The sequence below is a fragment of the Cervus canadensis genome, chromosome 28, assembly GCF_019320065.1.
Source record: "Cervus canadensis isolate Bull #8, Minnesota chromosome 28, ASM1932006v1, whole genome shotgun sequence".
Classification (NCBI taxonomy): Eukaryota; Metazoa; Chordata; class Mammalia; order Artiodactyla; family Cervidae; genus Cervus; species Cervus canadensis.
In genome coordinates, this window is record NC_057413.1 from 44,400,579 (window position 1) to 44,424,453 (window position 23,875).

General features: G+C 56.6%; 1 protein-coding gene across 2 annotated transcripts in view; it reads right to left on the reverse strand.

The window, feature by feature from the left end:
- Positions 1 to 229: 229 nt before the first annotated feature.
- The window catches only part of KCNK5 (potassium two pore domain channel subfamily K member 5), a 41,002-nt gene continuing 17,356 nt past the window's right edge, over positions 230 to 23,875 (reverse strand). The window contains exons 1-6 of one of the 2 annotated variants that reach the window (XM_043450447.1): positions 10,878 to 11,197; positions 10,379 to 10,476; positions 7,072 to 7,183; positions 5,656 to 5,822; positions 5,231 to 5,399; positions 230 to 2,792 (exon numbers count right to left, since the gene is read on the reverse strand). In XM_043450447.1, coding sequence (XP_043306382.1) covers positions 1,933 to 2,792; positions 5,231 to 5,399; positions 5,656 to 5,822; positions 7,072 to 7,183; positions 10,379 to 10,396 — 1,326 coding nt within the window. In that variant the 5' untranslated portion in view covers positions 10,397 to 10,476; positions 10,878 to 11,197 and the 3' untranslated portion in view covers positions 230 to 1,932. Of the gene's footprint in view, positions 2,793 to 5,230; positions 5,400 to 5,655; positions 5,823 to 7,071; positions 7,184 to 10,378; positions 10,477 to 10,877; positions 11,198 to 23,875 lie in introns of those variants that run through there. The other variant, XM_043450446.1, reaches the window with a different exon arrangement.

Here is a 23,875-nt window from a genome sequence, read left to right on the forward strand (position 1 = left end):
CCTGTTCTCATTTGGACCTGTCAGCTGTCACCTCCTCCATGAGGCCTGCCCTGACCACATCTTAAGTAGCCTGCCCCTTCTCCACCTCCCCGCCTCTTTGATGAGTTTGCTTCCTTCCTGACTACTCCAGTTCCCCCCTTGGCCCCCAGGCTGCCTTTAGTCCCCGCCCCGGTCCCAGTCCCTCCCAGACCGCCCCCCACCTTGTCCCCACAGCACACACCAGGCTGGCTTGTCCATCTCACGTTTTATTGTAAAAATGTTAAAATAAATTACATTTTACTTCATTTCCAGTATGTACATACAGTGTATGTGATTCCAGGACAGCCAGTGACACCCCAGCCAAGTGGGGTCAGGACACTAAGATGAACTCGTTGAAACATTTCACAGAAAGACAGAAGGCCGCTCCTCCCCACCCCGATGCCAGGCCAGCACACCCCTGGGCTATGGACCGAGTTGGGTGTGGATACCCACGTCCATCACCTTCACTGCTACGGGTGGGCGGGGTTCCGGTCCTCTCTGGCCTCACACCACGGGGGAGGGGCCTGAGGGGCAGAGAGGGTGTTTGGGTGACACCCAGCATGCAGTCGCCTGCGACTGATGCCCTCCCCCCATTCTGACACCATGACCTTGGCTGAGGTCACCAAGAAAGGTCCGACTGGGTTGAGGGGTAGGAGAGTGAACACCAGACATCCCAATGCTTGGGACCCCACTCTTTCACCTTTCCTCCCCGCTTTGGCTCTGAAGCCAACAAGAGATGTTAGGTATTAAAAAAAAACAGCAGTTCATTTAACAAAAGAACAAAACGAAACATGCAGGGCAGAGGCGGCCGGCTCTAGGGCGCGTATCTCGGAGAACCCAAGAACGCTGCCAGTCCCTCGCCAGAAACAGTCTGTGTACAGTTTCACATTATCATGTGCTCCCCCCATTGCAAACCCTTCCCTTTCTTACAAACACACAGCAGCTGGAGGGAGGAGCAGGATTCACATATCTAGCTGGGCCCCACTTGCGAGCCAAGAGCGATCCGGGGAGAGGCGAGGCCCTTGCTCTCAGGGAACGGGGAATGAGGAGCCGGCGGGGCAGGAGCCGGGGCAGAATAAGCCCACTCCTCCAACTCCAGAGTCCCAGCCTCTCCTTCACTGCTCTCGGCTGCCTGCTGTTGCTTGGCCAAAAGGTGACCGAGGGAATGGGGCCCTGGGCTGGGCTCCGTCCCACTGAGTCCACAGGCGAGTCCACAGGCGGGGCCGCGGGCCACGCTCGGGACCTGCTCTGGGTGCCCTGTCATCAGGAGTGCTTCAGCATCCGCCTTGTTAGCGCCCCGCCCCCTCCCTTAGAAAGACTCTTCCCTACTGAGGTTTGCAGCAGGGGGGGCCAGCCAGGCAGACGAGGTGGGACTGGGGGACGGTTAAACACGAACCCCAGGCAGGGCCCCGAGGTGCTAAAGTGCCCAGCGCCCCCCACCCTGGTTCTCACACCACCCTCACTCTCTCTCTGCAATGCCTGTCTCAGTGCCAGGCACACAGGAGCCCGTTAATATTGGTGAATTCACAAGGCCAAGGCCCGCGACCTAAGAGAACCGTGTGACAGTCTTAACCGAACGACAGGACAATGACCCTCGCAGATGCAGACCTTGCTGGGAGCGGTCCTGCCAGCCCAGGTGTCCGTGAACCATCAGATACACCAGCCGTGCTCGGGACAGATGCCTCCCGCTACCAGGGCACCCATTCCGCTGGGGAACAGAGGGCCTGTCCCGGGCGCCGTGTCTGACCTGTGGCATCTAGCTGCAGGGGATGAAGGTGAGGATGGCCCCTGGCCCCCCACTCCCAGTTCCAGGGCTGCACCCCCCGCCACCAGGGGCCAGGGTCCCAGCCATGGCAGGATGCCCCAGGTTGAGAATAGAAGCCTTGGAAGAGGGGGTGGGGAGCCGGCCCCGCCTCACGTGCCTTGGGGGCACTTTGCCTTGTTGTATTCGTTCATCAGCTGCTCATAAGGCACGGACAGCTCCGACTCTGTGCTGGTGAAGGTGGACTCGTCCGAGGAGGGGAACTCGCCCAGGTTCAGGGGCGCCTCGGCTGTGGGCCGCTCCTGGGGCCTCTCCTCCCCGGCCAGGTTGTCCTCCAGCGAGGACTTGGAGGTGTCCTCGTCCAACAGGCCAGCCTCCTTGTTCACAAAAGTGATGCTGGCGCTCTGGAAGATGAGCGGGTGGTAGTCCTGGGCATCCCACGCCTCGCCCTCCTCGCTGATGCGGTCCAGCTGGTTACTGAACACCTCGGAGGTGGGGGAGCCCTCTTCGGGGGGTCCGACCCCGGCTTCCTCTCCGCTGGGCCGCGACACGTGCCCTTTGCTCCGCAGTGTCTGGGATACCTCTTCCAAGCTGGGCACTCGGCTCTTGGAGTAGACCACCAGGGGGCTCAGCGAGGAGGGCAGGGCTGGCAGCCCGCCCCCCGGGGGCCCCGGCCCCGGGCCCCGCTCCCTACCGCTGCCTGTCTTCATGGCCTTCTTCCCGATTTGCTTGATGAGGTCGTTGTAAGTCTCCTCCTTTTTGGACAGGAAGCTGAAGATGTTGACGTCCTTGGACGCCGCACCGCTCGCCACCTGCAGGGCCTTCCTGGAGTGCGGGGAGCTCTCGAAGGACTCCTTTCGCCGCCGGCGCCGCTTCTTAATGGCCTTGTGCACCTCCACGAACATGCTCACCTTCCAGTTGACAAACAGCGACAGCCAGGCCAGTCCCAGGTAGATCCAGAGCTCCACGAAGTAGCGGTACAGGGCGTGGTAGTTGGCGCTGGGGTTCACACCTACAGGTGGGTCAGGAAGTCCAGAGGATCAGGAGAGGGCCAGCGGGGACCCAGAGACACACAGGGGGCCAAAGCCGTGTCACCCGAGAGCGGACGCGGCTCGAGAACACAGCAGGGATGGGGACACACCAGGGAAAAGAAAGGATACCTGTGCTGGACGCTGATGCCCCGTCATCCTGAAGGACCTTGGCCTGGCCACCCGTGTGCCTGTCCCGGACCCCAGCCTGGCCTCCCTCCACTGTGGAAGTCAGGAGAGTGGCTCCCCGGGGTGCGGGAGGCTCAAGGGGAGGGCTTTGGGGGAGGGTGGAGACAAGCCAGCGCCCAGCTCAGGAACTCAGCCATGAACCTTGGCCTTGCCGTGACCAACCAGCACACTGATTCACAACACTCTTTTGTGTACTCTGGGTGTACGTGTTACAGCTCCATTAAAACCTAGACAGAAATTACGTGAGAGGGCAGCTGGCATCCTCCTCCGGGGCATGGATTCCCTCATTTAGCATAAGTGAGGCTGCCGGAGGGGCCTGGAATGTCCAAGAGCACAGGTCCTGGCAAGAATATCCTAGACAGTCTTGATTCTCCTTCCACTGATGTCTGGCCGGCCTCCTGGCTTCCTGTTTCTACCCTCCTCCTCCTGCAGCCCGTAGGGCTCTGCCCTCTGCATACCTTCTCCTTCGAGGCCAGGCTCCAGACACCTGCCCCAGGGAGCCCTCCCGGGTCACCCCACACAGCTCTGGCTGCTCCCCTACCCTCCGAGATCATGGAGATCTCACCTTACATTTCCAGGTATGTTGATCCATATCATTACCTATCCTATGTCCCCCTTCCCGCCCTGAGACTGGGAGTAACTTGTACAAGTAACTGCAGGAAGGGGGCCATTTCTAGAGTGGGGCTCCCTTAGGGCAAGGACTATAAACCCCTCATCAGACTGAAGGGGGTCTGAAGGCAAGGGGCTGTCTCCCCGGCAGACAGGAGGTGCTGTTGATCTGGCTTAGGGCTCTGGTCATAAGCAGGTTATGAGGACAACCAGGGCCCTACCCTCTGCACACCTGCACAGCAACTCATCTGACTGTTTAACACCCTGTGAGTGGTGGGTGCTATTCCTTTTTTTTTTTTTTAACCAATTTTATAGGTGGGGAAACTGAGGCAGAGGTTTGGCATCTTGCTGGAGCTAAGAAAGTATAATTAAAACATTTTTCTGTGCTTCCCTAATGCAAAGGCTTCTCCTTAGCCTGTTCTGGGCCACATCAGCTAGACAAAGATGGGATTGTGCCTCCATCTAAATTTATCTCCCAGGGCAGCAGGCTCAGATCTGCCAGTGTCAGAGCAGCGTTCAGGCCTCCCTTGCTTCTCTCACCCACTCAGCTGCCCAATCCCAGCATTCCAAGTCTCCATTTACAACAGGGCGGGAGGGCAGTGACCTGTCCCTGCTTCCAAGGAAGGGGGCGGGGAGAGATCAGAGGTCCTGGGGCAGAGGTTGGGGTCAGCGGCCAGGGCAGCAGGCACCAGGGGAGCAAACACCGGCTCAGTAAAGGCGAACGGGGCTTTTTCAGGAGGATTAAGAATCAAGATGCCGTGCAGCCCACAGGCACAAGGACATAAGTGGCTGACAAAGGGGCCAAAGAATCTTATCGCCGCCGCCTGGATTAAGGAGAGGAGGGGAGGGAGGGAGAGTCCAGGCCAGAGGGAGCGCGGCAGCTTGGGAGGAGGTCTTTTTGGTCTTTCAAGCTGCCCAAGGCAAGAGCCAAGTTTCTGGCCTCTGAGTCAAGTGTCCAACACAGCGCCCTCATCACCTGTGAGCGATGGAAGGAGGCAGCTGTGATGTGCAGCAGTCCCTGACTCGGCCCACAGGGTCTCGGGGTAACAGACACAAATCCAGCAGGCGGAAGGTCCTGTCTCTAGTCCATAGTGCACCTAAGTCCCTAAGCTCAGACGACGGTGGAGAAGAGAGGAAGAGACCAGACACAAAACAGGAACAGAGGAGAGAAAAGCCACCTTGTAAGACAGGAAAGGGCCTTCCCAGGGGGCGCTAAGGTAAAGAACCCACCTGCCAGTGCAGGAGACCTAAGAGGCTTGGGTTCGATCCCTGGGTCGGGAAGATGCCCTGGAGGAGGGCATGGGAACCCACTCCAGCATTCTTGCCTGGAGAATCCCATGGACAGAGGGAGCCAGGCGGATTACAGTCCACGGGGTCACAAAGAGTCGGATAAGACTGAAGCAGCTCAGCACACACGCAAGAAAGCAAAAAAGAAGATGCCTGCAATGACTCTCTGCCTTGGTTTCCTCCTATAAGCGGCAGGGCCGGGTCAGGATCCCACTGGATGGAGACCCAGGACACGGGACGCCTACCGGGGCCCCCTGGTCAAAGTCAGCTGAGCTGAAACTGGAGGAGAAGCAGAAGAAGAGAGGGCAGGGAGGCAGAGGCAGGGGGCAGGACTCACCAGCCACGAAGTCGCCGAAGCCAATGGTGGAGATGGTGATGAAGGAGTAGTAGAGGCCCTCGATGTAGTTCCACTCCTCCGTCACCATGAACACGAAGGGCGGGATCACCAGGTGGACCAACACTCCCCACAGGATGAAGATGGCCGTGCACGTGATCTGAGCCTTGCGCTGAGGGATGGGCGGGGAGACCAAGTCAGACACAGCGGGGAGACCAGGAGAACCCAGCAAAGCACCCAGAGTGCGCTGAGGAGGTAGCCAGAGGGGAGGCCTCCTCACCTGGGAGGGCAGGGCGCTCTGAAACGGCTCCCTTGCCATCTGTCCTGACACTTCCGTATGGGGACCTAGGGATCCTTCCCACCCCCTACCACGGTCACTTGCCAGGGTCCTCCCCATCTCTGCCCAGGACCCAGGGGTGGGGACATACCAGGCTCACGCCTCTCTTGGTGAGGAACTGGCCCAGCCTCTTGGCACGTCCCCCGAAGAACTTGCCCAGGGCACTGATCCACGTCAGACAGAGCGGTACCCCAAAGAGACCGTAGAAGACACAGAAGAGGCGCCCGGCGGGAGTCTTGGGAGCCACGTTGCCATAACCTGAGCAAGAAGAAGAGAGTGAGGCCAACAGGGCCATAGTGAGGGTGATGGACCCAGACTCAGGGTGGTCCCCACCTCCACCACACACACACACACACACACACACACACACACACACAGCTGGCGCGCGCACACACACACACACACACACACACACAGCTGGGGGAAAGCCCATTCTCGAAGACCACTTGACACTGATCTATTATCAGTACTTAAGAAACGAAAATTTCCTTGAGCATGCTATGATCTTGATCTTTCACAGCACGTGACAGTATGGGCTACTTCTCCATCAGACTGGGAGCCCCCTGAAGGTGGACTAAACCTCCACCATTGGCAAGTCCTCCCCTAGTCTGTACGGCACCCTTGTGCAAATTAGAAGGCATAAGTCAATAGCTTCCCTGGGTAGACACTCCAGAAGCACTGTAGTAGATGGTCTCCGAAGATGGCCATTCATTTCTTTTAAAAAAAAAAAAATTATTTACTTTATTTTTGGCTGTGTTGGGTCTTTGCTGCTGTGCATGGGCTTTCTCTAGCTGTGGGGAACAGAGGCTACTCTCTAGTTGCGGCGTGCAGGATTCTCATTGCAATGGTTTCTCTTTTTGTGGAGCACGGGCTCAGTAGTTGTGGTGCATGGGCTTAGTTGCCCCTGGGTCATGTGGAATCTTCCCTGATCAGGGATTGAACCATTGCAAGAAAGTGAAAGTGAAAGTCACTCAGTCGTGTCTGCGACCCCAAGGACTGTAGCCTGCCAGCTTTCTTTGTCCATGGAGTTCTCCAGGCCAGAATACTGGAGTGGGTAGCCATTCTGTTCCCTTCCTTCAAGGATCCCAACCCAGGGATCAAACCCAGGTTTCCCGCATTGCAGGCGATGCTTTACTGTCTGAACCACCAGGGAATAAGTTATATTCTAAACCCCTAACTTCTGGGATGGTTGGTTATCAAAGATAACCAGAGCAGACACCCAGCTTGGTGAGTAAGCAGAGGCTGGGCTTATGCAGTGAGTAAACCTGCCTGACCTCCCGCATGGCTCTGGCTATTAAGCTGTGTTGTTTCTACTCCAAGAGCCCAGGTCAGGACTTCTGGAAGAAAACATTCTCCCACGCATGGCCAGTCACCAAGCACTTACTAAATCTCCAGGGGTGTGTCAAAAGGACAGCGTGCAACTGGCCCGATTTTAACCCAGACACAAGGTCACGTGACCAGAGCTGGGGCATGGAAGAGGGTATCCTGAAGGTCTCAGAAGACTTACCGATGGTGGTGATGACTGTGGCTGCAAAAATCATTGCATTGGGCCAGTTCCAGTTGTTGAAGGTCTGGTTTCCTGTGATGGCTACGCCCTGTCCTGCAGCATCAGATACTATCTAAAAGGAGACACACAGTGAAGATCAGAGAGGAGGTCAGCACTTTATGAACCTCCTTATAAGCATTCTTATTAAATCATCACAATAAGAAAGTGGCAATTATTGTCTTCAATTTATAGGAGATGAAATATTTTAAAGAGGATCAGAGAGGTCAAGTGATTTGCCCAAGGACACACAGCTGGGAAGACTATGAATCCCAGTAAACTGGATTCAGTAGATCTGGAAGGTGTCAGAGAATGTGCCTTTCTAACAAGTTTCCAGGTGATGCTGACGTTATGGCCCAAGGACCACACTTTGAGAACCATGCCAGACTCTATGCCTCTGAAAGAAGGCAGATATGATATAGAAAAGACAGGAGGACCTCCAGAGTGTGCTACTTCAGGATTGGCCTGGGAGGGACTGCCCCCCCACAGGCCTTTCACACCCTGCCCCTCATTGTCAGGGCACCCGCTAAGGTCAGTTCAGAAGCTTGCGGACCCATCTTCCAAGGGCGGACCCGTCAGCTGGCCTGGTCGTCAAGGTGGTGTGTACTTTTCAGGCTGACTCAAAACTGTCATATCAGTTCCCAAGAAGCTCCTGGCCACTTTGGAGAGCAGGTGAGAGGTCACCTGGGGAGGTCTACTGGGAGGCCCGGGGAGAGGCCCTTATTATCTATTCCAGGAACACAGACAGCTGCCAAACCTGTCCACCTGGCCTCCACCCCATCCTTGAGGGCTGCCTCCATTCACTCCACCCACTGTCAGTGGGGGCTGGGACCTCACAAGGTGGCTCCAAGGAAGGGCTAGGATCTGGGGTCCTGGCCCTGCCCCCAGGGAGAGGCCCAGGATGGACCATCTAGCCCAGAATCCAGGAACGCAGACAAATTCCCCCTAGAAATCAAGCCTAGGACCAAGGAGAGACAGAGGCAAGCATGGGAGTAGGAAGGAGAGAGAAAAACTGGAGTTCTACCCATGGCATGACTGAAGTTTGGTGAGAAAAGAGGGAAGGGTGGGTTGTCCTGGAGGAGCGTGCCGTTTGCAGTGGCAGAAGGCCAGTGTAAGTGGATCTGCAGACTTTGTCAAGAATTTTCCATGATGACATGCTCATCTGACAGGCTGTCAAACCACACGGCTCACTGCCCTGCCTACCCCCTCCCCACCCACCCTGCTATTTCCTGCTCATTTCTCTGCAAAGTAGAAGGACGGTGCCGCAGAGCTGGCCGGGCGCTTTACACTAGGACGTTCAGATAAGAAAGAGGCCAACTGGTCCATTCAGTTGTAGGTCAACCCCAAAGGTTTCCTAAGCCATGACATCTATGTTCTAAGCAGGAGAATGAAATGTCCCAGGGCCTGGGGTATAAACAGATGGCAAGGAAAGCAGGACCACTTGGCTGCCTCTGGCTGCAGTCTTTGCTATCTGAGATACCCATCCTATGGGGGCGGGGGCTGATGAGAGCAGCACTGTCCCGAGGAAGCACAGCCCGAGACGGTTGACAACTGACCCGGAAATCTTAGCATTGGAACCCCACCCCCGGTCAACCCCGTGGAGACTCGGAGGAACAGGAGAGATGTCAGAAGTTGCCTCCCCACCTCCTTCTCATACAAAAGGAAAGGGTGGACTCTGGAAACTCCAAACTGAACTCTCGCTGACTCCTCTCTGGAGACAGCAGAACACTTGGCGGATTCAATGAGGAAGCGCTGGGCACTGGAAGCTGCTAGCGCAGGTCCACCAGGGCAAGTCATGCTCAGCTAAGTGCGTCTCCCACTCCAAAGAGATGGCAAAGCCTTGAAGTTCGGTGGAATGCAGTCAATCCAGATAGCAGCGAGGCAGCTGAACAGATGGGTGCAAAGATATTCGTGTGGAGAAGACAGAAATGCAGGGAGGGACTGGGATTAATCCGGGTCCACATAAAGGCAGATAAACAACCCCAAGAAGTACTGATCATTATCAGTCTGGCCCGAGGTCTCCATCAAGGCCAGGCCCCTTGAATCTTTTAATCCACAGCACAGCAAGGACATAGATGGCTTATCAGTTTAATCTGCAAAGGATGCAAATCTGGGAACAAGGCTGGGGTGGGAAGCTGACACGCTGCAATGGCACCATGGACTGGAAAAACGGGCCCCGGGCCCCTCTGCTGGCTCAGTGGTGAAGAATCTGCCTACCAACGCAGGAGACATGGGTTCAGTCCCTGGTCTGGGATGATCCCACGTGTCACGGACCAACGAAGCCCTTGTACCACAACTACTGAGCCTGTGATCGAGAGCCTGGGACCCCCAACTACTGAGCCCACGTGCCACAGCTACTGAAGCCCAAGAGCTCTAGAGCCCATGCTCTGCAACAAAAGAAGTCACTGCAAGGAGAAGTCTGTGCACCCCATCTACAGAGTCATGCTCACTCACCGAAACGCAAGACAAGCTCGCACAGTGACAGAAGATCCAGCACAGCCAAAATAAATCAACAAATAATCAATTAAAAAAAAAAAAAGAGTTGAGATCTAGCTTAAAAAAAAAAATGGGCCCAAACTAACAAGATACGGCTGTCTTTTAAATTTTTCATGTCTTATACTTTGGGTTAGAAGAGACTGACCCAAAGGGTAGAAGGGAAAAGCCCTTGGGTTTTAGCTGACCACAAACCAACAAACACTAGAGTGGCTGCAAAAAGAAAGAAAGGTAAATACAATCTCGGGCAGTGTCAACAGCTTATCTCTTCCGGGCTGGGAGGCAACCAGCCCACTGTCCTCTGCGGGTCAGGCCACATGTGAGGCACTCTGTTCCATTCTTGGCTGTCAGACTTCATGGTATGCTAACCTAGGGGCCAAGGTCCTAGAGGGGACAGCTGTGAATTTGTTGGATAATGAGCTACGCCAGAATGGACGGCCCCTGATTAGGCATCCACTCCTGATCATGGGAATGTTAGACCCAGGAAGGTCAGTACACATCAGGGATACTGAAGGTGTGACTGCAACAGGGGTTTCTCTGGGGAGGCAGCACCCTCTGGAAAGGTTTGCCAGTGCTGCCTGAGTGGGAGCCTCCTATGTGCCAGGCACTGTTCGGGCACCAGGGAGAGAGCTTCAAGAGCAGCTTCTCACACAACTACTCTTGTGGGTGATGGGGTGGGCAGGGACCAGAGAGGTGAGACCCCCGCGATGCTCAGGACAGCCCCGCCCCCTAAGCCCACACTGTTCCCACTGAGCCACACAGGATTGCCAAAGGTTACCTGTGACTCTGGAACCATTTAGTAAGTGCTGGTGAGTCAGTGGTAAAGAATTCGCCTGCAGGAGACACAGATTCGATCCCTGGGTCGAGAAGATTCCCCTGGAGAAGGAAATGGCAACCCACTCTAGGATTTGTGTCTGGGAAAACCCATGGACAGAGGAGCCTGGTAGGCTGTAGTCCATGGAGTTGCAAAAGAGTCGGACACGACTGAGTGACTAAACAACAATAACAAGGAGACATCACATGTAAGAGCTGGCAAAACAGGGTAACTGAAGAAGGCATTACTGTTGGGAGCCTTGCAGCAGAAAAGCTGGCTTCCTGCCCTTCACCCCACTGATGGTGTGTCCTTTGGGGCCTCCGTCCTGGGTTATCAAGGAGTCACAGCCCTATGCGCTGTCCCCTTCACCCCCATTATCTCTCCACAGACACCCAGAGAGGGGCGGACAAATGGGGACATTCCAAAGAGCCCTGAGCCCCCCAGGGCCAGAAGCGCCACTCACCCTTACAACAGTCCAATGGCAGTGATGTCCACAGGTCAGGTCAGGAGACAGAGGCTGAGAGCTTAACTGGCAGAACTGGGCCAGGTTCTAGACTTTCTCTTGCAAGTCAGCTGGGCTCCTCACCTCCCTCCCTTCCCTGCTCCTGGAGGCCCCAAGCTTCTCTGCCCAGGGTTCCCAAGCAGCTGACCTGGGGCTCAGCCTGGCTCCATCCCCATGCTGGGACAGAGAGCAGGATTTCGGTTCTGCTGTGGGTCAGATGCCTCTTGCCCGGGCTTTTATACATATTCCCTGACTGGCTCTTCCCCGAATCTGCCAGGCATCACCTGACAGGTGAGGAAAGCGAGGCTCGGGGAGCAGAGGTCCGGATGTGAACTTGGGCAGCCTGCCACCTGTTCGCACCCTGGGTCACTGCGGCTCCAGTTGGAACATCTCACTGATTAAGGTCAGGGGCAGGGCCCACAGGCTGGTGGGACCCTCTCCCCCAGAACAGAGAGGCTGACCCAGGACTGAGGGCATCCCTGGGTGAGGGGAGCCATTAGACACATCGTCTGCTCCCCCAGGGTTATGGAAGCTGCTTTCTCGGGAGAAAGTGGACCTTGTTCACGCACAAGATGATTTAACTTGGCTTCCAGATTCACACAAGACAATATTTTCATTTTCCACATCACCCTAGAGAACGATGGGAGAGGGGGATCCCGCAGACAGCCTGGGCCCGGCTCTGGTTCAAGGATGGAATGGAGCTCCCCTCCCCGCCTGTCATCCTAGCAAAGAAGCGGCTGTGATTTATTGGGGGTGGGAGGGTGGGGTTGGTTACCATGAACCAAACATTGTGCTGAGCACTTTATGTGCCTTCAGCTCATTTAATGAGCAAAGAATCCTGCTGGGAAGACACTGTAATTTTTTTCATTTTGCAAACGAGGACCTGGGGCTGAGGGGTTAAGTGAGTAACCTAAGGGATGCTAAAATCCAGGAAGCGGGGTATGCAGGGGAGCCAGCCAGGATCTGGGTCCTGGCTGCAGGAAGGAGGCCGGTGCATACCTCCACCCCTTCGCACCACCTGGAAAAACAGTGTCCTAAAACCAGCCCATCCACTCAGACAGAGCCCTCAGGGAGGAGACATTCACGCCTCTGCCTAGGCTTCAGGCAACATGCTGCCCTGACTCCACCCTCCCAGAATCCCACTGTCCACGAAGTCTGGGTTCCCTACGGCTCCTCATCCCCCAGGGATCCGGGGTTTCTTCCTGTGCAGAGGTAGCTGCCAGACACCCCCATCCTGGAGATGCATTCTGCAGAGCTCCAGAAAGGGCCCATCCTGCCCACCTGCAGTCACGGGCAGTGGGGCTGAGGTCTGGCCTTTCCCTTCATCAGGCCAGTAGGGGAACACTTTCAGGTGGCAGCCAGCCTGTGGATGGCAGCTACGGGGCACCCACAGGGCTCCTCCCCACCCTGCCTCCAGCTCCGCGTCAAGCCTCACACTGGCATCACAGAGCCCCTTCCTGGCCATGTGCGATCGGCCTCAAGGATGCCAGCCTCCGCTGGACCCATGTGTCGGAGGCACACAAGTGGTCGTCCCTCACCATCCCTGGCTGCATCCATCCCTAACCCATTCCACCTCCGCTCATTTGGTCCCTCTGGCCTGCAAGGAGAACGAGGCCAATGGTCATGTGTGCACAGCGCATGGCAGAGTAGGAAGAATATTTACTGTCTCTCATCTGGCCCTCCTAGCCCTCCCAGCCACCTTGGGAAGTAGGTAGGGCATGGTTTATTACTCCTTATTTCATAGATTATGATAATTCATATTTGAATAGTAGCTGATATTTGAGCACTTGTTTTATGACAAGCACCAATCAAAGCATTTTAAATCAGCTCGTTGACTGTTTATAACCTTGTAAAGGAGGTTCTCTTCCCTCCATTTACAGCTGAGGAATATAAGGCACAGAGGCTGAGTAACCTGCGAGGCAGTGGTGGAGCCAGAGCGTGGACCCAGGCCGTCTGGCTCTCAACCCCTCTTCTGTCCAGACAGGGGTGTAGGGTATAGGTTTCTCGGCTACAGGAGTGAACCCAGGTTTCTAGAACACAGTCAGGCAAATGCAAGGGAAATAGCCACAGGAATGCAGGGACTGACTCCCCTAGAAGGTAAGCTCCATGAGGGCAGGACTTTTATCTGTGGGGCATACATTTGTTGAGTGAGTAAGTGAACGAATGAATGAGGGCATCTTCCCTGACCTTGACTGACTCCCTCTCCCACATGCTTCCTTCAACTCCTTCTCAGCGTTACTCCGCAGGCAGATCTCATACACCACCCTGTGGATTGCATTGTTCATCAGCAACACGGCACACAGCTTTATCTGGCAAGAGGGTGGGAAGCAGAGTCAAACCCCAGTACGAGTGGGGCTGGCGGGGTCAGGGGAGGGACGCAGGGCTGCTGGGACCACCAGCATCCAGGGGTGGAGGGATGGGGGCGGTCATCAGGTTGCGAGAACAGAGGGCAGACCCTGGAGGTCAGGGGTTGGGAAAGGGGCCAGGTGAGGGGGGCAAACAAAAGGCCCCTTGTCCAAGACGGCAGAGTGAGTGGCAGTGGGCTGGGAGAGTCCTTGGAGTAACTAGAGGGACCGTCCTTCCTGCTGGAAGAGGGGGGGGCCTGCCCCCTCCAGAACTCTTCTGGGGGGCAGTGGGTGTGCAGAGAGCAGGAAGAGGGCTACAAAGGAGGGCGATACGGTTCTCCAACCAGATCCGTGCCCCCGCCCCGGGCAGAGGCTCATGGACACGTGGGGCGGACCTGGGGACTTGGTGGGCAGAGGGTCCTCTCTCAAGTGCTGGTACCAAGCCTCCGTGTAAATCACACACTATCAGCCTCAGTTTCTCCACTGGTCAAAAACGGCACCCACTCCTGAACACATGCAAAGTCCCGAGGCCACCGGAAGCCCTGAATAAAGGTGACTGCAGTCAGCGTCACGACCACACGGTACACGTGGCCTTCAGGAAACCAGCCCCAGCAGTGACGTGACACCCGGCGGGGGTAGACTGCTGGCACACAAAGATAAATCAAAGGGCGTGGAATGTACGTCTCTGCACCTGGAGGCCAGGCCTGGGTGAGATCAGCAGGTAGGGGCCCCTGGGCCCCTGGACAGCTGGCGTCAGGAGGCCTGAGGGTGTCCAGGCTCCCCCCAGGCAGCAGAGGCACACCCAGGACGCACCACCGCAGCCCTCAGACAGCCCATCTCTCTGGAGCTCTGCCCCGCTAGAGGCTCCCAGCCACCCTGGCCAGCCACCTGCACAGTGGAGTAAGGCGGGTGGGCTGCGGAGGGAGCAAGGACACACGTTGGTCCCCCACCCTGTGCTTGTTAAGCTGGGGCTTCTCCGGACCCCAGTCTTAAAGCCCCAGCCAAGATGTCCCCCGGCTTCACTGTCAGCCCAATGCCCATCCACCCCCTGGTCTCTGGGCTGGGCTCTTCCTGTGTGTCCACGTCTGTCTGTACGTCCATCCTCAGGGCCGGGGGCCGGGGTGGGTCATGACCCCACAGGGAGTTTGCAGCAGTGGGTTCGGGGTGGTGGGGTGGGGGGGGCGAATCTTAACAGAACAGACAGAAGTGGGGATTAGTAAACCTATCATAGGCACTTTTCAGGCAAATACATGCTGAACAAGTTGGGCTTGTTAACAATGTTTCTCACATTCTTTAACACTGCACTGCAAACTGATGAGCAGATAAGAGATCAGGGGAGGACCCCAGAGCCCGTGCAATGGGGCTCCCTGCAGCAGCGTGAGGACGGGGAGAGGCCGGGGGGCAGGTGGGGGGCGGCGCAGAGGGTAGAGCTCGCTTATCCAGCTGTTTGGCCAGCCCTCCTTCTGATGTCTTTCGGGGACTGCCAGCAGACCCACAGTATCAGTATCTTGGCGAGAAGGTGAGCACCTGTTAACCTCTCATTCCCAGGACAAATTAGAGGCGTGAAGACGATTATCTGAGCCCTCCACTATCTCCACTCCTCTCACTCGTCTGGGCGCAGGCTGACTCAGCTCCTCAGTTCAGTTCAGTTCAGTTCAGTTCAGTCACGTCCATCTCTTTGCAACCCCATGGACGACTGCAGCACGCCAGGCCTCCCTGTCCATTGCCAACTCCTGGAGTTTACTCAAACTCATCTCCATTGAGTCGGCGATGCCATCCAACCATCTCCTCCTCTGTTGTCCCCTTCTCCTCCCGCCTTCAATCTTTCCCAGCATCAGGGTCTTTTCCAATAAGTCAGCTCTTTGCATTAGGTGGCCAAAGTATTGGAGTTTCAGTTTCAGCATCAATCCTTCCAATGAATATTCAGGACTGATTTCCTTTAGGATGGACTGGTTGGCTCTCCTTGCAGTCCAAGGGACTCTCAAGAGTCTTCTCCAACACCGCGGTTCAAAAGCATAGAAAGCATCTTCCCCAGCGGGGTGGGGGAGGGACGCTGGCCTAGTCTTCAGATGATAAACAGGCTCAGAGACCGCAGATACCACCCAGCCCCTGGGGCAGGGACTCTCCCCAAACCCAGTGGAACCACCTGGGAGTTTAAGTAAACACAACACCTGGGCCTCACTCACAGGTATTCCTTGTGGTTGACGTAGGTGCCCAGCAAGCAGTTAACAAGCTTCACAGGTGATTCGTCCCCTCATCTGCTGCCCAAGTCGGGGTGACGTGGGTGCGGGGCTCAGGCTTTCAGCTCCCCGGCCAGGAAGCAAGATGTGCAGGATCCTCGGTATTCCCCCGCCCCCTCCCCGCAGCCCAGGTGACCAGGTGTGGCTCAGAGGGCAGGCTCGGTTTAGGAGCCGGGCATTGGCAGGGGCCCAACGGCGCCACCCTGACAGCTGCCTCCCAGCTGTGGGCCCGGCTCACCCCGGCCTTGACTCTCCCGGGCGGGGAGCAGGTGTCTGTGTGGCAGGTGCAGGGATGTGGGGGCAGGGTCCCATCTTGTCTCTGTTAAGACCTGACCTGGGCCCTTGCAATGTGGACTTTGTAGACTTGTATTTTGCTTATCTGCATTTTCACTTTTGCTCCAGTCCTGCTCATCTGCTTCTTCAGTTTTGCCCCAATCCCTGTTGTTTAGTTGCTCAGTCGTGTCCTACTCCTTGCGACCCCATCGATGGCAGCCTGCCAGGCTCCTCCGTCCATGGGATTTCCCAGGCAAGAATACTGGAGTGGCTTGCCATTTCCTACTCCAGGGGATCTTCCCAGACCAGGGGTTGAGCCCGAGTCTCCTGCATTGGAAGGCAGATTCTTTACCACTGAGTCACTAGGGAAGCTCGCTCCAGTGTCTACCGAATACCTGTCATGCTTTTAGTAGAAAGTGTTAGTCGCTCAGTCATGTCTGACTCTTTGTGACCCCATGGACTGTAGCCTGCCAGGCTCCCCTGTCCACGAAATTCTCCAGGTAAGAAATACAGGAGTGGGAAGCCATTCCCTTCTCCAGGGGATCTTCACCCCCCGGCGATCAAACCCAGGTCCCTGGCACAGCAGGCAGATTCTCTGCCATCTGAACCACCAGGGGAACCAAGAAGGAAAGACACATTGCGGGAGACTTGGTTGGTACACTAGGAAGTTAATGTAGAGTCTGAAGACCCTGATTCAGCTCAGGTCACTTACTGAGATTCTCCAGGATGCAAGGTTGGCCTAGGACCACAGGGGTCCCCCTACCTGAGCAGGTGACACTTCTGTATAATTCACATTTTCCTCTGTCCAGAACCATAACTTCTGAGCCTAGTTCAGCACCTCCCAAGCCCCACTCCCCCCACCCACCACCCAAAAGAAATCCACAGCCCATTTGAGAAAATACATTATCATTATCAGGCTTCAGCCTACTGGCCACCAGCTCCAGCTCTTCCCGAGGCCCCAGCAAGCCAGGCTGCTTGAGTCAGAAGCGAGTCTTATTCTTCACCCCGCTTCCTTCCTCGATCCCCCCAGATCCCACTGCAGGATGAGGAAGGCGCCTCAGTGTGCCTTGGTCCCTAAAGGACAGTGCCTAGTGCCAGCCAGGCTGCCCTCCCTCAGCCCAGGGAGGAAACAGCAATGGGAGGATGCCCTGGGGTACAAAATACAATCCCTCCCTAACCCCAGAGACCCACACATCCTCATCAGGGGAGGCAGAAAGCGGCACCCCAACCCACCCTCAATGCATCTCCCGAAGGGAGGGGTCACCAGCACGGCTTATTAACCGGGCTGCACGTAGAGACCACCCGGGGTTGGGGGCAGCTTGGGGAAATATTCCTGCCTGGGCGCTACCCTGGGAGATTCAAACAGCAATGGTCTGGGGTGTGGGCTGGGAACCAAGATGCTGAAAAGCTGCCCCAGGTAACTAATATTATGTGCAGTCCATTTCAAACCCATCGTCCTAGACCCAAACCACCCTCTCTTCTAGTTACGGAGAAGGCCCAGTCCAGCCCGCCCCAGGGGTCAGCACGGCAGCCAGGGATGGATGGCTGTCCTCCCGTCTGCCCTCAGGTTTCCCCTCCCTGGCCATCTCTCAGCAGCCTTTGCAGAGCTCAGAGGCACTGCAAGGTCTCACGCTCAGCGGGGAAAGCCCGGGCCAGAGGTAAGCGCGTTTTCAGCAGAAACCTCTGGGTTTCCGACTTTCTCAGGCCCGGGAGCCCCGTCTGCTCTCATGAGGGACAATGAAAACAAGGCAGGTGACCCTGCCCCCATTGTTCTCAGGCTGGGTCGGTAACACGCCTCCTCCTCCCCTGGGGCAGCTGGGCGCCTCTCCATGAGAGCGGAGGCCAGGGCAGAGCCCTGCAGGGCCCGGCTGCCCTGGAGAGGGCTCTGGGTTTGGTTAAATCAGACAGACTAGGGCTGGAGGGGCCGGAGCTCAGGACGGGATGTCAGCGAGTGTCCTCAGGCACCTGGAGGGCCGAGCTGCTGAGTGACGCTGGAAATCCCGGTGCGGGCAGACACAGGGGGCCTCCAGGGCCAGTCCTGGTCCCATAGCCGTGCTGCCCGAGAGCGACCCTGGGGAGTGGGAAAGAACCCCCTCCCACCCAAACAGAGACACTAGACGACCCCCCAGAGCCATGTTCTCAGACTCCACCCCCTGCCTCATTTTCTGAAGGACTCGGGGCAGGTGGAACGTCCAGTGAAGCTTAAGTGACAAGACGGACACCCTTCACCCACCTGCAGCTTCCTGATCCCCAAATCACAACCACTGCCGTGCTCCGGGGTGGCTGTGACCTGGCCCCTTCCCTGCCCCCAGAATCCAGATCCTGGGGGTGTGGATGTCTTTCTACTTTGATGGATACTCAAGAGACATCTCCCAACTTCTGGGCCAACAACTCAAGGGCAGGAAATTAGTCAGCCAGGACCCCTCAAACAGGCCCTCCTTCCTGCAGGGGTGTGGGTCACCAGGGAGCGAGAGGTCCCTGCGGGGCATATGGCTCCTGGCTTGTCCTTTCCAGGCAAGCTGACAAACCTATCTGGGCCCCATTCAGCTCCTCTGTAACAAAGCTCTGGAGGCAGAGAGAGCATCTCCTCCTTCTGGCCAAAACCCCCATTCATCAGGTATCTTTCCTACCAACAACTCCTTTGGCCCTAATTTCTTTCAAGACTCAAGACCTTGTAGGCAAGGCAAGCAACATATTGTATTCCCATTTTGTAGCTGAGGAAGCTGATCAGAGAGGGCTAGTGACACAGAAGAGGTCACACAGCAAGCTCATGACGAAGGACCGAGCAGAACCAGCCAAAAGCCCCCTGAAACTCAGTTGAGGGCCCTTGCCACCAAACAAGTAGACTAGCCACCCCGCCCCCCACCTGGGGTCAGGCTCAGAAATGCCAACCGAAGTGGGGCAAGGAAGGTGAGTGATAGAAGAGGGGCAGACAGGGGTCACAGGCGATGGAGAGCTATAAAAGGGTGTGCACTCTAATCCTGCGATGATATCAGGTGAGCGTTTCCTTGTGTCCCCCGCTCCTCCCCAGAGACGCCTTTGGTTTACCCCAGCCTGGCAGCGGGGTGGAAGGAGCAAGTGTGGGAAGTCACCAGCCCCGCAAGGTTTCTAAAAACAGCGCTCAAGCAGGCCACAGGGGAGGTCACGGGGACTGCTGATCCGCCGTCTCCCCGTCCTGGGCTGAGGACCTGATGGAGATCGGGCTCATCAGCAGCCCCTCCCTGTGCCAGCTTGCCTTCCCCGCCCTCACGGCAGCCTGGACAATACATGCTGGCACAGCTAACCCACTGGGAAACCACACCCGTCAAGTCTGGAACCCTCTGCTGGCAGCCCCGGGGCAGAGGAGCTAAGACTGGGCTTTGGCGCAGACCCACGTGGCTTCAACCCCTGGCTCCATGGCCCCCCAGCGGGTCACCTGGGACAGCTCCTGTCACCAATCGGAGCTTCCCCTCTGCCTCTGGAAAGCGGGGGCACCAAGACTCTCTTGGGTTGGGGTGCAGATTACGTGAAATGATGTATAGCGCGGTGCTGGGCATACAGGTGTGTGCTGGGCAGAAAAGTAAACTGGGAAGAACAGTGGGGTGGGGAGGTCCCCTCCATTCTTGGGGTTTGTGCCCAGGGCACAGGGCCTCCAGAGCTGTAGACGCAGAGCTGGGCAGGTGTCACCAGGAACGCCCTCCTTCCTGGCGACCACTACCTGGAAGATCAGAGCTTGGGACAGTACTTACCGCCCCATGCCCCAGGACGTTCTACTAGGGTCTGCTGTCTGACTGGTAGTCTACGAGCTCTGAAGGCTTTCAGAGAAAGAGGTCTCCCTCATTCCTCATTCCCAGAACTTGGCATTGGCAGGTACTCAGTACTGGCCAAACAAGGGACTCAGTCTCCAAGACGCAGCCTTCCAGGGCACGGAGGTGCGTGCTGAAGCTGTATTTAACACGGGTTCTGGTGATGTGAGGGGGGCAGTCCTGGCAGATGCAGCTGGCCCGGGGTGATGGCTCTGTGTTTCTCTGCCCAGTGAGCCTGTCACCCCACCCCACCCCACCTGTCTGCCAGGCCGGAGCCCCCAGAGGTCCCAGTCCTGGTGACTCAGCTGCATGGCAGACTTTGGAACCATCAGGATTCCGGAGGAAAGAGGCTGGCGGGTGACGAAGGGTGGGGGCCCAGAGGCGGGCAGCGGGGAATTTCAGGGTTGGTGGCCACAGGTCCCCCGCATGTGCCGCTGCTTTGTGGCTGCTCTGGCAGAGGGGGGAGAAAAACGAAGCTCTGTTCCATAAAGCTCTCTGGGCCCCAGGGTGCTGCCAGCTCTGTTCCTCTGGATGCAGAAACCCCCCACCCCGCCCCGTCCTGGGCCCCCTTACTGGGATCCTGAGGACAAGGCTCCCCATGCAATTGACACCCCCAGGTCCCCTCTCCAGGAGATGAGAGCTGCCCCCACCAGCCCCACATTCATGCCACCTGGGTATGCCCGTGCCCTTGGGAGAAGGATGTGGCTGACACCCTCACCTCTGGCCCTCAGAGGACCACATCCCAGACCCCCTGCAAACTGTCCCCACCCAGGGGCCCCAAGAGCAGCCTCTCCATCTGCCTCTCCTCCTTTCCTGCTCCCTTCGCTGTGGCCGCAGCTCCGGGTAATAAGTAACTGCCCATCCTTGAAGTTTAGGGTTCTGATGATAAGGGATTATTAAGTCCACCCATTTATCATCATCTGTTTAAGATGACCAGGTGGTTAAACTGTAAACCTCTTCACTAATGAAAACAAGAAAAAGCCAGAAAGATACTAGGCGATGGTATTAGCCCTGCATGAGGAGTGCCAGCAGAGCCTCTCCATACCTATGAGGTCACCCTCCCCGGCGGTTTATTACAAACCACCCCTGTCTGCCCCAGCCTGGCCCTGCTGCCTCCACGCGTGACCCGACCTGACCCTCTTCCCTCTCCACAAAGCCCCCTGCAGGAGCCCCCTGAGAGCCAGCCACCTGCCACAAAACCGTTCCTTATTGTCTGCCTCCAACCTAAATCCCCCCACCGGCTGCAGTCCAAGTCCATTTCCTTTGGTTCAGTCTCCAGCTGGAGACGGACAACAGCTGGTCTCCATCGTCTCTGGAATAAATTGAACAAGGAACCACCAGCGCGCTGGCACAAGCGTTTTGGGGTGAGTGGTGGGGAGCCTTCTGCCTTGATGGCTCTCACCGCCAGATGAGAGATCAGAGCCAAGACCACGCTGCTGACAACTGTGAGCATCCCTGGGCCAGATGCAAGGAGGGGCTGGGTGCCCTGAGGTGCAAATTCCCCAAGCCCCTGGCCAGGCGGCCAGACAGAGATACCGCACCACACCAGTTGAATCAGGGCTCCAGCCACTAAGGCCCCTATCTGGAGATCACAGGGATGAGAAACGAAAGAGATCCCCAAATAGGGGGAGAGGAACAGAGCCTGATACACGCAACTGGTGCCCCCCCACCCCGGCCACTCCACCACCCTTGCCTTTGCTGCCGCGCACAAAGGCCTAGCTACCTCTGCTTTTTCCACCCTACAGGGACGGACTTCCCCACCTTCCGCCGGCCCATCCTGGGCTGACTGGGGCATGACCAGGGTAAAGCAACACAGAACTGTTCTGTACGAAGGTATGGAAAAGTACAGCCAACCCTCCTCACACCTCTAGAGGCTGAGCCGAGGTGAGGGGTTGCGGTGGAGGTTAGGAAAACCTCCTGCCCTCTGACCTGGGGCCCAGGACCAGGGACAGGCGAGGCCACAGGAAATGGAAACTCCCCCAGTGGTGCAGCGGGAGAACCCAGACTCTGAGACAGCCCTGTTGTGAGACACCGGGAGGCAGGAAGGACCAGGACCAGGCACATGTGCTCTTGTTCTCCTTCACCAGGGCTGCGATTTTAAGCAAGGGCATTTCCAAGCCTGCTTAACGCCCCCAACACCCACCCATGCTCCGGCAGCCCTTAACCTTCCTAGGATCATGCAGGAACTTTCGACACCCAGGCCTGCACAATATCAGCTGTTTCCCGACCCTCCTTGTCATGACTTCAGTTTCTTGACTGATCCAATGGAAACAATGCTGTCCTCCCCTCTCCCCTCCCCCCACCAATTCACAGGATTATGGGTCGAAAGACTCAATAGACATGAACGTGATGAGCATGAAGCAGGTGCACCAATTAAGCTGAAGATGCCCCCGACTTGGAACTCCTAGTTTCTAAATGCCTGCTGCTGTTGGCGGTAAGGCTTTCTCCCAGCCTCCCGGTGCATTGTGTGTGGCCAGGGGAGGCTCAAAGACAGGAAGGCAAATGCCAGCAGATTTCCAAGTCACGCAAGGGTCAGCGGGGGAGCGAGACCCGCTCCTCAAGTGGCTACATCCTGCCCCCCTGCAGAACCGAGTTTCTCATGAAACACTTTGAGTGGCAGCTGGCGTGGCCACTTCTCAGGTCCATCCAGGGAGGTCCATCTACCCCCCAGGTCTGCTGAAGATGGCAGTCTCATCTGGGCTGCTTAGGTCTAAACTAAAGACCTAGCAGTGGGCTTCCAGGACACAGCCTGCTCTTTGCCCCATGGGTCACCTCCCATCAACAGCAGGGTGATGTGAGGACCGGATGGAACAGGGCTCCTTTCACCCCTCCTCGCACCCGGAGGCCCTGAGCCATTCCCCTTTCTGGAGTTGTTCCCGCCCCCATGTTGTGGTTCAGTCACTAAGTCGCATCCGACTCTTCTCGACCCCACAAGACTACAGCACGCCAGGCTTCCCCGTCCTTCACGCACGCCCAGTATATATGCCACAGCTGGCCAGACACCAGCCCCCAATGCCTGTAGAGAAACAACCGCCCAACCTGAGCTAACCCAAGGGAGCATGCGACCAGATCCCAGGCAATCTTTCCTCGCACTATGCAGCTCAGGTCTATTGATTCCTTAAGTACTTGCTGAGCACAAAAGAAGAGACGAACAAGACAGGCCCTTCCCAGTGGGACCTCACATCTAAGGACAGACCGGCAGATGGGAGGCGTTACACGACAGGGGAAGACAGCAGGAGAAAGCAGCTGACAAGCCAAGGCGAGGCCGGGCCAGTCCCTGCCAAATACACACTCATCGGAGTCTGGAGGGACGGAGCGGGCAGGGCAGTCCACAGACCCTGGCAAACCCACCACCGTCAACCAGTCTGGTGGGGATGCTCAGCTCCGAGGAGCTTGCAAGAGTCCCGCTGCGGGGTGGGGACGGGGCAACCAGCTCCATCTATGGGTTCTCGGCACCTCACCCTCCCCACTCCAAGGCTGCCGGCCAGCTCTGCCCTCACCCACCCCAGAGCAGGATGGAATTTAACTAGACACCAAAAGAAGCCAATGTGCCCTTAGGAGCCTCAACAGATTCCACTACCAGACTCTCTGTGTTGAGGGAACCCTGTGGCTACTGAGCCCTAGGATTGTGGGCAGTGTGACAGAGGAACTAAGTTCAAATTTTATTAATTTAATTTTATTTTTTTTTTTAATTTTGGGACCATGCTGTGTGGCATGTGGAATCTTAGCTCCCTGACCAGGGATCGAACCCACACCCCACCCTGCACTGGAAGCACAGGGTCTTAGCTGCCAAGGAAGTCCCTAAATTTTATTAATTTTAATTAAAAAACTAAACAGCTACAATAGTTAGTAATATCACGTTAAAACTGATTTGTGGCCTGTGAATGGTAATTACCATACTGATGCAGTCAGATACAACACATCCTACCTAGGCAGGGAGGGCCTGCCTTCCCCCACCCTGCTCCCCGGCCCCCGGCCCCGCAGGGCTCACCCAAGCCTTGGGCCGCAGTCTGCAGCGTACTCTTGACTTTGAATGACATGCATGGTCATGGACTGTCCCAAATCTTTCCTTTGCCTGCGTTTTCTTTTTTTTTTTTGGGGGGGGGGGGGTCGGGGGATGGGGCAGTCCATCCCCAAAGGCAAGGAGGCAAAGTCTTCCTGGGCCCCAGTGGGAATTTTAAAAGAGCTGAATATACAGTGAGGCCTTGGTCTCCAGAGCATCCCTTTCCTTGTAGGAGACACTGACCCCAACACAGGGGACAGACCCTGGGATTCCCCCAGCTCTGCAAGGCTTCTCCCGGGGAACCACACTCTCT